The sequence below is a fragment of the Callithrix jacchus genome, chromosome 11, assembly GCF_049354715.1.
Source record: "Callithrix jacchus isolate 240 chromosome 11, calJac240_pri, whole genome shotgun sequence".
Lineage (NCBI taxonomy): Eukaryota > Metazoa > Chordata > Mammalia > Primates > Cebidae > Callithrix > Callithrix jacchus.
Genome location: NC_133512.1, coordinates 10,382,764 through 10,397,475, shown reverse-complemented (window position 1 = coordinate 10,397,475; position 14,712 = coordinate 10,382,764). Strand labels below are relative to the sequence as shown.

Genomic DNA, 14,712 nt, shown 5'->3' with positions numbered 1-14,712 from the left:
GGGATGATTAAGTCAAGGAAATCCTGTTTTAAACCTGGAACAGGTTAGCGGAGCTTGGTTATTCATCTTTCCCAGGGAATGCTAATTATGTGTCACAACCCCCCTGAGGAAGGGTTTTCTGGCCTCCAATTGAAGGTCCCTTTCTACAGAATTTGCACCTCAGTGCTAGAAGTTCATTTCAGATTAAAGTTTGAAATAAAGGCTTTACACAGAGCACAAATTAGTGGAAAATATGACTTGGGCCATTTGTAGGTTATAGGAATTTTTATAAAACTGACATAAGTTTTAGTGTCTTTGACACCGTTCTGCTTTTACATAACTGCACAATTCTTATTCTATAGACTGCAGCTTTTCTGCTAATGAAGCACAAGGGTGGACTACTGCCTGAAAACATTAGTTAGAAGGGAAAATAAAAATGCATTTCATCTTTTGTAGTTTGTTTGAAGATTACCAGGAATGTGGTGTGAATTGCTTTCATAGACATCAATGTGAACATGTGGGATTCCAACAGTTTTTTGTTTTTTGTTTTAGGTTTTACTTGATAGATTAAATGTATAATTTACCCCTTAATTATAAGGTTTGGGATGAGGATCTGCACAAAACAATATTAAAATAATACTTCACAGTTACCTTGTAGTAATCAGCAAGTTCTCTGTAAAGACCAAAGCGTACCTCATTGTCTGCTGTGTTTTGTGTCATTTGCTAGGCTAAAGGAATACAGTGCTTAGTTTCCAAGTACTACACACAGGCAGAAAGACTAAACTTGACACTGGCTTTAGGTGGTTCAAGTCCCAAGTCAACGTTAGCAGTGTCTGTTATTTGCAGTTGGTATTTTTATGCAAGTCTGCGTTTACAGTTCTACTTTCTTCTGAAGTGGAACAGAGTTGTTAACTGCTAAAGCATTATTCTTCTGTTTACTGAGTGAACCCTTAGTCATATCTGCTTTATGGATTGTTTTGAAGATAACATTTGTATATGGGAATAAGATGTGTTCAAAATCTGTTCATTTAAAATGCACAACAGTATTATTATTTATACCCAAACACAGATTTTTAAAGACAGAATAAGGAAACAGTCTTTCCGTTAGATGTCTGAGTGGTACCTGGACAGCTCGCTTTCTATCAGCACTTATTTGCTAGAGCACAGTCTGTTGATTAACTGTGGAATTTGTTTGGGAGCATGTAGTTCAGAGTGTATGTATGATTCAAAGAAATGAATTGGTCCACTTGTTGGGGGTTCACATAGGCAGCGTGATTTGATTTTATGCTTGGGTTCTTTGATCTGCTGTTATAGAAAGGTCATCCAATCGCGTTTACAGAGAACCATAGTGGAGAGATGGAAAGTTCTCACTGATAAAAGGGAACTGAAGTATTAGGAAACTGGAATACCAACTGTATATGGAAGTTTGTCAGGCTGTTACTCACATGTTTGAAGAAATAGATGGATGTACCAGAGCATGGGCACATATCAACATCCCCCACACCTTCCTTCCTCACCCTCAGAGCCGTCTCACAGCCGGACTTTCAGTCTCACTCCTGTTTTCTCCTAGGTCTCAGCTTTGTTGTATGCACAGAAGCTGGAAGTATCTCACAGGAGGCTCTGTAGGTTTTCATGATTGGCATGTTTATCCCTTGTCACCAGTGAGTTTTCTGTTCCAGTTTTTGTTCTGTCAAATCTCTTGCTGGGTTACAAATCTGACTTAAAATGACAAAACCACATAAACTTTTGGCTAGCTTACTCATAGGTCATCCTCTAGGAGAAAAGGCCCTGTACTCCCCTGTAGCAACCAGAGCCTCAGTGGGTAGCTGGATGGACTTGGTGTCACCTCGGAGGCCCTGAGTCTCCTAGTAGGCAAAGGGAAGCTGGACATGCACAGTCTTAGATTGGAAAAGGTTTTAGTTCCACATGGGACCTGCAAAGTGTTGGCCAGCCCATGAGCAGAAACCTCATGGGCAGATCCAGCTAGAAGCTGGTGATGCTAATTTGCTTACCCCTACATCTTAGTTTAATAGGCTCATTTCCTGCTCCCCTTCATCCTTCCCTGTGTATCTGTGTGCTTTGGACCCTCATTCACAAACAATTTTGTCTTACAAATATCCCATTCCAGCCAGGTAGCTTTCAAAGTTGCCATGAATGAGAAAAAAGACTTCTTTTCTGGGAGAGGGATGGAGAATGAGACCTAATTGATCATGGTTTTAAATTGCTCCTTAAGGTAGCTTACAGAGTCTTTCATTTTTCTTCTTTCTTTAGAGGATGAAAGTCCTGGACAGACTTATCACAGAGAGAGAAGAAACGCAATCACTATGCAGCCACAGAACGTGCAGGGGCTCAGCAAAGTCAGTGAGGAGCCTTCAACATCAAGTGACGAGAGGGCCTCATTGATCAAGAAGGAGATCCATGGGTCGCTGCCACACCTGGCGGAGCCCTCTGTGCCGTACCGGGGGACGGTGTTTGCCATGGACCCCAGGAATGGTTACATGGAGCCCCACTACCGTAAGTGCCCATGCCGGTTGGCACTTGTTTAGGAGCCACGGAGAGGGCTGTATGTGTGTGTTTACATGTGGTGTGTGTGCTTTATGACGTATTGGCTTGTATAATTTATTAAAATGTGCAATTTTCTTTCCACTTTCCTTCCTACCCATTCTTCTTTTTAGAGAGAGACGTTTTCTTACGTCTCTAAGCAACGTCCGTCTTCAGTGGGGCGGCCTTCAGGAAGGTGGTCCATTGGTGACTCATCCACACAAGACCTTTGTTGAGAAGTAGACCTAGGGCTACTTCATCCAAGCGGATGCTGCAGGAGAAAAGTTTCTTGTTATGAAGTTATCAAAGCCAGCCGCATTAAGAGAAGTCACTCAATAGCCGTGATTCCCATTTTTAAGGATGTTTTAAATGTAATGATTTTGGCTATTCCCAGTTTTGATGGTTTGTAAAAACGAATCTCTTTTAACAAATCCATACTAAATTCCTTAATACGGAAGATTTTTCTTTGTGCTGCATTTTTCTCTCTAACCAGCATGCCAGGCACATCGGAAGCTCGTTTCTCAGCACTAATCACGTTTAAATTAACTAGGACTCTGAACTCAAGTATGGGATGGTTTTCTCCAAAGGCAGAATATAAAGAAAAATATTGAAGGGTTGAGTTTATTTCTGGCCTGTTTCTAGTTAAAAAGTACAATTTGGTTGCGGAGTAATGAAGTTCATACTGAGGTGCCAAAGCTTGCAGCTCTTGATTACAGATTTATCACCTTGCCAGGATTCAGACTTGCCATTTAACCTTCCCGGCTCCAGTTCCAGATGATCCATTGAGCTCCAGTGAGGGGGACTGGTTTGTGTTTCCCCTTTTCCACATCATTCAGAAATTTTAGTGTTTTAAGGCAAAAGGTCATTAGCCAGATGACTGATTAGTGAGGACAGCTGATTAGTGCATGTTTTTTTGCTCAAGAAAGTGCCCAGGATAAAAGCTAATTTCATCCCTTCATTAGTTGGCTTGCAGCAAAGGGGAATGCTCACTCCTCAGATCAAAGGGCCTCACACAACCTTAAGTCTCAGCAACCGCTACCCCCACAACCCGACCAGATTATATTGTTGGAAAAGATGGAAGCTACGTTATTTTTTTTTAAGTGGAGGCAGCATTTTTGAAAAAGTGGCCAGAAGCGTGGAGGAGAGTTTTCTGGATTCTTCTAAGTCTTTGAAAGAGGTTACCACTTCTCTGTTTCAAAAGTGCTTGTCAGTCTTATTTCTGTAAATAAGGAGGAAGGCTATTGGGCTTGTTCCTTCCTTCATTCAGGGTTGTCTTAGTTTTATTTTTTTCATCTTTCCTTTTAGAAATGAAGGTTAAAATGGTCCTGGTAGGCTTTTTTTTCTGAGCACATTCCTAAATTTCCTGCATTGTATTTTTATGTGTGAGTCTCTTAAACATCATTCATGCAGAAAATGTGAGGGACTCCTACATGCTTCCTACCTATATTTATAGACCCTGGTAGTAGACTTAATTTTTAAGAAAAATTCAGGCTGGACTCTTAGCCAAAGCTCTCTGCTTTGTTTTTGTTCTTATGTGTGAACACAAACTTTTCCCATCTCATATTTATGTTTTGTTGTCTTTTTAAGATGCGCACTAATTAGTGAGGTATTTAATTAGTCAGGACAGCTGATGAGTACTTCTTTTTTGGCTGACAGTCGTGGGCAGATAACCGTTAACTTTCTCTCTGTGCCACTTAACTTGCAGGTTGTTCTTGGTTCGTTTCTCTTAACGGTTTTCCCCATTGCGTCTTCCCATCCTTTGAGGGGCTGGGAGCTCTCTACACCTGGGAACCTGTCCTCCCTCAGCGGTGCATGTGGGACCCATCTCCTGGGCCTTCAGTGTCCTATTAACTAATGGTGGGCATGGGAGAGCTCTTAGGGGGTTCCGAATTCACTCATCATCACTCTGTTTTGAGGTTACAGCTTTCACAGTGGGTGATTTGTTATATTTTCCCACTATATTGTTCAAATCAGTGTTAAAATTATGTGATAACTTATATACTGTGTAAATTGTCTGTAACCAAATGGCAAATGTGATTTTGACCTACCATCCCAACGTACTCCCTAAATTGGTCATAAGCTACATTGTTTTGTAGATAACAGGGGCGGGAAGTTCTAAAGACTGCGCAGATTGGTTCAATGCTCGGGGAATTTGGGTTCAAGTTCCAGCTTTGCACTTGCTAGCTATGTGACCTTGCCATGTGTGCTGATCCCTCTAGGAATCCTCCCCTCACTGTGGGATGGGGTGATGACATCACTACCTGCTCTATGGTGTATGTACTAAAATCTCTGGCACATGGTCAGTGCCTCAAAACCGTTAAGGTAGTTCTCTGCTTTCTCTTCCTCCTTCTTCTCTTTTTGTTCCTTCTCTTCTATATCATCACCATCATCCTGTGATAAGTTGACTCTAAGTCATGTTTGCAAGGGTTGCACTTGTGTTTGGTTCAGTGTAGGCTGTGTTTTTTGTTTGTTTTTCTACTAGACCTGGTCACCTGCTTGCCTGTGACCAGTTTCTTCTATAACACAGATTAGGAACTGAGCAAACTGCAAACCTGGAACCATGGTGTGGTTAGAGCTGTGCACTGTGACTTTCTGAGCATAATCCTTTCTCAGTCAACCTCAGTAGATCGACTATAATTTTTTCTGTTTAATAAGTGAAGAAATTGTAAAGATTTTGAATGAGTTTGAGAAGTGTTAACATTTTAAATTCTTAGCAGAAAGTGTTTTATGTAACAAATGGAAACTTTAATACATGTAGAAACATAAAAGGTACAGTATTATTTATTCATATTAAATAATTTAAAGATAGCCTAAACTAAGCCTCTGCATCATATGGGTTATGACTTTACTTTTTCTTTAGAACTCTGTTGGATTATTTAATCTCCTGCCAGTATCACAAGTATTTTTTAAGATACTTTATAATAAAATCTATCTGCTCACATGGATTTAATTACCCAGGCAAAGCTAATGATTGATGTGAATTGAAGGTGATAAATTTTCGATGAATTTCTTAGTGTATGAAGAAATGCCCTCTTTTTAGAATGAGACATACAGTTTTGATCACATTTGTTTATCTTGTGGGGATAGCTTGTCTCAGTCCTGGGCTGTGTGAACAGCACAAGTGTACTGCAGACCTTCAGTAGCTCAAGTTCAGAAACATCTTTTGAGGCCATTCCCCTTGCCCTTGAGTTATTTGCCAGCTCTGCTGAGCCAGTCAAAAGACTCCTCTAATCCAGTGGGCTGGCCATGTGAGCACTGACAGCAATTCCTTCATTTTTTTGTGGTTGGAAAATGTAGACTTTCCAAGATGCCTAATTTGTGCTTCTATATATATTAACTTTGTATTTCTAAAATGTGGGCAGGCTTCCTGTAAGACCGGAAAAGGGAAAACCGTTTTTTTTTTTTCTCCCCTTCAGAAGGACATCTGTAAAATTTTTATTGCACAAGATTTTATTATGTTTTGGTATGTAATGTTGCATCTTCAGAAATTGTAGTTAGGCAAAAATCTAAAGTATTTTAGGTTTTGTGGTTTAAGAAAAAAAAGAAAGAAAACTCAGGGATAGCGGGCACTTCAAACATTCACAGCATATGTTTAGAATAAAATCTTCCCGGGGGGGGTTAGGGTGTATTTTCTCATGAAGGGTCACAGTGGATGCAGCTGTACATCAAGGTGTGAAAGTAGAAGTATAAGATGCATGGCTCAGTCTTGGCGTGGTGCTGACAGGCTCTCGGCTACAGGATTACTAGCACTTTATAATTTGGGGGAGCACAGGAGGGGCTAGATTGGAGGACCTGATCTTCTTGTGTCAGAGTCAGGGTAAGAAACCCCATCCTCTGCCCAAAGATTCCTCAGCAATTTTCTTCTGCCCCGTACTCTGTCTGTAGCCAGGTATTTCAAACCACCATCTCTTCCTGCTTTCATTGACTGCCATGCATTTATCTTTTATAAACTTTCAAAGGCAGGTGACATAATAGTTAAAGCATTCCTGTACCCTGGCCGACACTTAACTTTTATTCACTTCCCTTTTACAGAAAACATGTGTTGCATTGTCTTCTGTCTTACTCTGAAGAGTCTAGTTTTTAAACTATTCCCGCGGGGATCTTCGTGCAAAGGTTCTCGGACTCACTAGTCATGTCAAATTATAGGGCCTCTGCTCGTTTTGGTAAAAGGGGCAGAAAGATGTCTCCTTTTTCTAAAAAAAACTTCAGGTCTCCTATCCAGTTTTATAGTTGTGTGAAGGCTGCTTTTCTTCTGCCCCCAACGGCTCCTAGGCAGTAATTCTTCATGGAAAATATGATTCATTCTTCCATGCAAATGCTCTGATTGAAAACATACCACTGGTATTCTTCCCATGTTCCCCAGCTCAGATGACAGAGCTATTAGTTGCTAATTAGCAAAACCTGAAGAATTAGCTTAAAAAAAAAACCCTGAATTTTTAATTGGCTTGCATTTATTTTCTGTGGAAGGTTGTGCTAAGCCCACTTGCATTCCTGTGTGCTAAAAAACTGCATAGATTTTTTTTTAACCTGTCTGTCTTTATATTAGGTGACTTTCCACATCCCTTTAGAAATACATCTTCTGAGTGAATGGAATAGAAGATGTGTATTTTACATATTTAATAGGTACACCTGCTCATATTTCTCTTACTATCCAAGTGTCATCTTGAGACTGTGAGAGACAAAAATGCCTACAAGGCACAAATGAACAGTTTTGTGTTGGCCAAACTGCAAAGGCAGTGACAGTTCCCTGAGCTCTTAGTTCTCTTCTCATCCAGACTGTCTTTTTAACCTCTTTGGAGAACAGTTGATGAACCAATCAGAAATGCTTTGGTTCCCCGCCCCCACCTTTGATAATTAGATTGTTTAACCTGAAAGACTGACATTGGGTCATACTCTGGGGGCTGTGCTGTTCCTCTTGAGTTGCAGCTGGGGTGAGGAGATCCAAACAGGTCCACGAACCTTTGCAATACTGTTACTTGTGAGCTCAAGAATAGCTCCCTGTGTATTCTTGTCTTTCTCTTAGAAATTCAGTAGAATGACCTGGCTTTCTTTCAGTAATGCAGAGGTGATGTTTTAAGACTACAAACAGTGAGCCACTTCCATAGACTTTTAAAGAGCTGCATTGCAAGACAACTTCAAGCAAAGCAATAGAGATTTAGGGATAATTCTTAGTGTTCCAGATTTGAACTGTTGCCAGTAAATTTTGACTTCTCTTGTGCCTGATGTGACCATGAGTCTGTGTATCTGTCTTAGGAGATGATGAATTGAACTGGGAACCAATATGGAGAAAAGTCCTATAGCATTTGGAAAAATTTCTTATCAATTTTATTCATCAATTTTGAGGAGAGATGTATTAAAGGAGACTTGGAGAAGCTTGAAGACCAGGTCAGGAAGAGAAAAGAAAGACCAAGAGACACCACATTTTCCAGAGAAAATCACTTAGCCCCTTGGTGTACTGGTCCTGTCCTCTCTTCCCCTGCTGCCCAGCACTGTTCTCTTCTACAGCCGACCCAAGTCCCATTGGCCACTGCTCTGGTGCTGGCCCTGCTCTCGTTGCCCTGCTTGGATAGTTGATTTTCCTGAACCAACTATCCAAGGCTTTCTCTTTGCCTTCAAATCCTGTTTATTCTTCAAGGCCTATCTAGAGACCTACCTCCTTAGAAAGTCTCTAAGAGCCATCTGACAAGGATGTTTTCCTACCCTGGACACTGAGTAGTCATGTCACTCTCACCTTTAAATAGCTAATTTTTTGTGTTACCCCTACCCAGCGGCCCGACCTCCCTTGGAGTAATGTGATCAGTCCAAGGCAGTACTTACCTCTGTGGACACCAAAACTCCTAGGGTAGGACTTGGGGACTCATGGGTGCCGCTGTAGGGCAGCTCGGATGCTTATCACAGTCACCATGGAGATGGAATTCCAGGTGACCCATGCTCACAGCCTGCCCACTAGAGTGGCTTCTAGACCATCTGAAGAGACATTGCTGTTTCTGCTTCCCTTCTACAGTTTAGTCATTGTACACAACCCTGATCCAAACTTAGCCACCTAATTCTTCCTGAGAGTAGGCAGCATACAAAGTATTTATGGTACGTTTATAAATTTGTAAATTTTATATTTTTTAAATTATTATTTTTGAGACAGAGTCTCGCTCTGTCACCCAGGCTGGAGTGCAGTGGCGCAATTTTGGCTCACCACATCCTCTGTCTCACAGGTTCAAGCCATTCTCCTGCCTCAGCCTCCCAACTAGCTGGGATTACAGATGTGTGCCACCTTGCCCAGCTAATTTTTGTATTTTTGGTAGAGACAGGGTTTCACCATTGTTGGCCACGCTGGTCTTGAACTCCTGACCTCAGGTGATCCACCTGCCTCAGCCTCCCAAAGTGCTGGGAGAACAGGCTTGAGCCAACGCACCTGGCCTGAAATCTGCATTTTTAAAACATCAAGAATCTTTCCTTCTACACGCATGTGGCACATTTAAAGTTGTTAGGATTCTTGAATACTATGAGATTAACACAGGAGAGCTGCTTCTCTTCCATGACACCCTTCTGACTTCGAACAAGCAGGTATTTTCCCTGTAGTTAAGATGAGCATGATGTTTGTTTGCCTTTTTCCAAATTTCAGTGATGTTTCTTGTTTTCAGCAGCCTCCAGGCAATTCATATTTTGGTAACATCTTCCCCAGTTAGCATTCAAGGATGTATCTCATCCATGTTAATGGGAGGCCCCATGTGCAACTCAGTTCAGGACCATGAATCCAGTTTTTTACAGATTCCATGTAATTATTTATCTTTTCTAATTTGGCACCCATCCAAATGGCACTTTTTTAGTACTTGCTTATGGTTTCTTTCCCTCCATCCTTTCCCTCCCCTTTTCATTCCTTCCTTCCTTCCTAGAGTAAACCATGGGAAACGGCAACTCTTGCCATTTCATAGCATCTGCTAACAGCTTTCCCTCCTGCTTTCTTAATAGAGGCAACATTATTCTTGGCCCTCCTCCTTTTCTTGTATAATTAAAGAATGTTACCTTTGATGTCTCTTGAAGCTGCAGTCTCCCATCCTGCCTTAGCCTTCTTGATCTTGTACCTATAAATTTGTGCTGTATCTTCATAGTTCTTAGGGAAAGGGCTTGATTTTCCTCTGTGTGCCGTTCACAGTTTGGGTTAATTTAGAGTAACCGATCTGGCATTTTATTGCTCCCTTCTCCCTGTCTTCTGATAGAGCTTGGATTCTTGTTGTACTCATTGAAAAGGATCCTACTTCCTGAATTCTTTAAGCTGTTAAATTTGGGTCTCGCCTCAGAAGGACTGTTCTCATCATCCTAATGTCTTCACTTCTTTTGAGGGAGCCCAGGCTTTTCATATCCACAGTTTTCAATGAGTTTCTTCTTCTTCAAACAAAATGAAGCAAGATTCCATTTGATTTTTTTAGCTATTTATTATTGTGTTCATTCTGTCAGTCATGTGTTAATAGAGCATCTGCTTACTGAGCCTAAGTGCTAAACAGTGTTGAGCATAATGAGCAAGTGCTTGCTTCTGTGGAGCTTTAGGCCATCAAAAAGTCAACACAAAGGAGCTTTCAGAGAAGAGAGAAGTGAAGAGTCTTTGGGGAGCAGGTGAGGGACTTACCCAGCCTTGGCAGTCCAGAAGGCTTCCTGGAGGAGGTGATATCTGAAAGAGGTAGAGAAAGAGTAATCTAGGCAAAAAGGAGCATTTGCAGATGCCTGGAGGCCAAAGAAAGACCTGACACCTTCAAGGACTTGAGAAGAATCTTTGTGATTGGAGGTTGAATTTCAGCGGGGAGAGACAGGGCTCAAGAGGTTCAGGCCAGCAGGCCTCTGCAGGGGCTGTTTGTTAGTCCGGGGTGATTACTAAGACTCGTTCTGTGGCCTTTTGAACATTTAAATAGACATTTGAGTTCTCCATCACTTACCCAGAGTTTCTCCATTGCAGAGAGTTGAATTCACCCCTGCTTTCAATTTGCCAGTGTGGGACTCCATCACAGGGTTCCCCTCCCAGACGGCTCTGGCTGGCTGCTGGCTCATTGGTCTTCAAGGATGTGCTGCTGCCTCCCTTTGTGTAGCAGGTCATATTTTTTTCTTCAAGACAACTAAATTTATTTTCACTTGTTCTCAACTGCTGAGCTGTTCTAACCCCAATCGCGGCAATATCTTGATCACAAACTGCAAATCCCAAACATGAGAAATAACTGTGGCTTCATTTCTAATGAATTAATAGTGTTCTCTGTCAAGGCACATTTTAATTTCCACTTACCGTGTTCAAAATGGAAAAACAAAACATTGAGTTTTATTTTATTAGAAAACTCCCAAATGCCCTCACACCAGTCAGGCTAGAAAAATTGTGCAACGGGACCGTGATGAGGTTGGAGATAGAGCCCACAAATAACCGAGTGAAAGTCAGCTGGGAAATTCAGTCGCTAACGCCACCAGGGGAGCATGAGAACAAAGACTGGCATTAGTGGAATGAGCCTGCAATCCAGCCAGGACTGAAAGAGTCTCTGGGGAGAGGGTGGGTCCCTGGAGGAGACTTGTGCCTGCTCCCTAGGGAGCCACAGGCCTAATCAGCAGACATTGTGAGGGTCAGAGGGAGCCCACTCTAGGAAGCGGGGTGTTTACCTTGTCCACTGGGGGGACCCAGATCTGCATCCTGATTGTGCTTCTGTCTTGTGAGTGGAGTAAATGAAGGTGCCTGTTTCCTAGGTAATTTAGAGAAGAGCAGAGAAGTGCAAGTGGGAGATGCTGAGAAGCAGATGCCAGCTCTTCTTCTGGCTTGCTTTCGTGAAGTAAGCGTGTTCTCAAATTGGGCAAGATGTCACCTTTTCTTCCCCTATCCCTGCGTCTCCTCTTTGTAAGAAATATATCCTCCCCTCCCCCAGGGGTGAAAGGAAACTAACACACAGTGGTAGTTTTCCCGTGACCTCTCTCCCTACCATTCCAACTTGGTATCTGTGATCTCAGCTTAGCTCAATGAATCTGGCCAAATGGGTTAAACTTTTGATCAGATGTGCAGTTTACCTGTCATATGCAGGCCTGTGAGATGCATTTTTATGGAGCCTCTGTATTTTACCACGAATGATGTTTTAAATGTAGTATGTGTTTATCGCATTGCCACAGATCGATGATGTGGGAGATGGTCAAAGGTTGGAAACACCTGAGTGCCTCTAGGGGACTCAGCCCTTCCGCTCACATGTCTGACGTGACCTGTCTCAAGTCTCACTCCATTGAGTATATGATGCATGATAGTCATTTTCATTCCAAAACTTAGTGCATTTTTTTGAGAGCCTGCTCTGACTCAGGCACTAATCTACGTCCTGAGGGGTCAGCGTTTGCGAATACAAATCAGGTCCTCACTCTCAAAACTGACATATCAGCCAGAAGAGACATACAATAAACATCTAGGCAGAGCCTTAACAAGAAAATACAGGCTGAGTTCCCTTTATCTGAAATGCAAGGGACCAGAAGTGTTTTGGATTTCAGGTTTCTGAATTTCTGCATATATAGAATGAAGTATTTTGGAGGTGGAACCCAAGTCTACATACACACGTCATTTATGTTTCATATATACCTTTTTCACATAGTCTTAAGGTTATTTTATGCAGTATTTTAAAACAATTTTGTGCATGAAACGTTGTTTTAACTGCATTTTGACTATGACCTGTCGCATGAGGTCAGGTGTGGAATTTTTCACCTGTGGTATCATGTCGGCTCTCAGCATTTTGGATTTTGGAGTATTTCAGAGATTTGGATTAGAGATACTCAACCTATAGCTGGTGGTCCTCTGAGGATAATAAGCCAGGTGATGTGCTGGAGAGAGACTTGGGTAGGAATGTTGACCTCAGGTCACCTGGGCTGGGCAGGGAAAGCCTTGCTCAGCAGGTGTCTTTGCAGCCAGAATAACTGAATACAAAGATGAAGCTGCCCTGGGAGCTCTGAGTAGAAACCTGTCATTCTGCTGAAAGGTTGGCTGTGAAAATGTACCAGGAGCAGAAAGCAGGCCAGTGTGGTCGCTAGCCAGTGGGTGGGACAGTTGGGGGAGATGACAAGGAGGGACCTTATGGGCCAACAAAAAGCCAGTGGAAGAAGTATTATGATTTGATTTTTGTTTTAGAACTGTCACTGTGGCTGGTGTGCAGTGACTCATGAAGGTGTGGAATGTGGGATCAGGGAGGTGACTCAGCAGGCTGTGGTTGTAGTGGCCCAGGTGGGAGATGATCTTTCTCTCTTTGAAACGATAGCCAGCAGAAATTGAGCTCTCCGTCTACACCACAGTGTTGTGCCATGGGCTTTGCTCTTGAAGTTGCTAAATCCCCACAAAACAACCTTATGAGCGATTGTCATGATTTTCCACTTTGACATACGAGGAAACAGTCCTGGTAAAACTAAGTTAGTTGTGCATTTTTACATGGTTTGGAAGTGGCTGAACCGAGCTTTGAACCCAGTCTGTTGGCTCCAGAGCTCAGATTCTTTACCCATGTTCTATAATGGATGAGATTTCAAAATGACAGTCCAGACAGGCAAGAGCCTGGCTAGGTTGGCGGTGGTTTGGGATCAGCCCAGCTGGGGAGTGCTTGGAAACTATATCCAGAACCCAGGTGATGGCTTTGCCAGTATTGATGGGCAAGGGCTTGGAGTACAAGTGTGTGGAATCAGGGAAGGCAGGCCAACTGCCACTTCAGTGTCCAGGCTTTTTTTCTCATGCATCTCAGTGTCAGAGAGGCAGGAACTTGCTACCTCTGCCCTCTCTCTGCTCCAGGTGTGGCATCATGGGGGAGAGTGTGACATTTCTTTTTATTTTGTTAACCGATACTTTTGCAAAAACATTAATATTACCTTACTATCAGTTAAAAATGGGTAGGTCTGCGGTCCTCTCTGTGCCCCCAGGTTTTGGGGGACATAACAGTTGGGACACAGTAGTAATCACCACCACAGGCCATATGTGAGATATTTACCATATGCCAAGCACTGGGCTGAGGACCTCATTACATGATCTTATTTAGTTTTCACACAAACTCATTTAGCACTTGAATTGTGGATTTATGGAGATTATACAGCCTGCTCATGGTGCCGGTTTGAGTTTGGACTCTAGACCTCGGTTTTGGGACTGAGAAAGGCAGGCTTATGGTCACTGCTTTTCTAGCTGTCTTGTAAATCTTTGTTCTCCCCACCATGCTCCTGTTCCCCCCACACCTGCTTCTTTTGATCGTGCAGTGGCTTTTGGAACATGGGCTGTCTCTTTGGATCAAAAATCTCAATTCATTATGTGAAATCTCAGTTCTTAAGAACAGCTTGTATAATAACTGGAGCCTTCACATGCCAACAGATAGTACAAGAGAGCATCTGGCTCTACCTAGGCTTTTTTAGAGGCCAGTTTCCCCAGCCATAGAAAGTCCACTGTGAGATCCTTAACTATCTCTACATGTGTCTCTACACAGGGCAGCAAACTACTCTGCCACATCCAGGGGAGGAGGTGGTGGGAAGAGAGTATCCCCTTTATTTATAAATATATTTAATGTTTATATCAGAGGTGGAGGGAGGGGGAAGAGAGAGAGAAAACATCTTTTTATGCACAAAGGCATCTTGATATCCAGCAGTCCCACTAATGTGGACAGTTCATGTCTCCTGACTTTGGTGTCTCAGATAAACTAAAATAATCTTAAGCATGATGAAGAGGCTGGAGGAATGATTTATGAGAAAAGATGAAAAGGACTGAGTATGGATTGCAGGGCCTGTGCAGGCTAAAGACAGAGATGGCAATTCTCAACCAATAACTTAAAGAAATAGATGCTAAGGAAGGCCAAGACTGACACAGAGTTCTGAGCAGAAAAATCTGTGAAGACAGCAAGGAGAAGACCAGTGGGATCTCTTCCTGTCTTTGGGACCTGCAGGTAGGACTGATACTTGCTTTAAAGACAAATGTGAGATATCTTCCCAGAACTGTATAAAGGAATGTTTCAGGGGACTTGATTTGACCTGAGATATATCTAGATCTGTGTAATAAAGATACAGGTAACAATGCTCTCTTGCTACATCAGGAAATAAGAAAAGGCAACATGGAGACTTTTAAGAGTGACTATAATCCCCTGATATATGGCTAGCTAGAATAGCCTAAAGATCATGAAAAATTGTTATGAGGCTTTTAGAGAAGGCAGCTTCCTAAATTTTTAGATTTTTTGTTTATTG

General features: G+C 42.3%; 1 protein-coding gene and 1 long non-coding RNA gene across 8 annotated transcripts in view; one reads left to right on the top strand and one right to left on the bottom strand.

The window, feature by feature from the left end:
* GLI3 (GLI family zinc finger 3) overlaps window positions 1–14,712 on the top strand; it is a 284,194-nt gene that overhangs the window by 88,148 nt on the left and 181,334 nt on the right. For all 7 annotated transcript variants that reach the window (XM_054237018.2, XM_078342254.1, XM_078342256.1 and 4 more), the window contains one exon: window positions 2,251–2,493. In XM_054237018.2, coding sequence (XP_054092993.2) covers window positions 2,251–2,493 — 243 coding nt within the window. The remainder of the gene's footprint in view (window positions 1–2,250; window positions 2,494–14,712) is intronic.
* On the bottom strand, window positions 2,655–8,420 carry LOC144578320 (uncharacterized). The gene is made up of 2 exons (XR_013523842.1): window positions 8,338–8,420; window positions 2,655–2,791 (listed from the first exon to the last, which is right to left on the bottom strand). It is a non-coding gene; the product is annotated as an uncharacterized LOC144578320 (long non-coding RNA).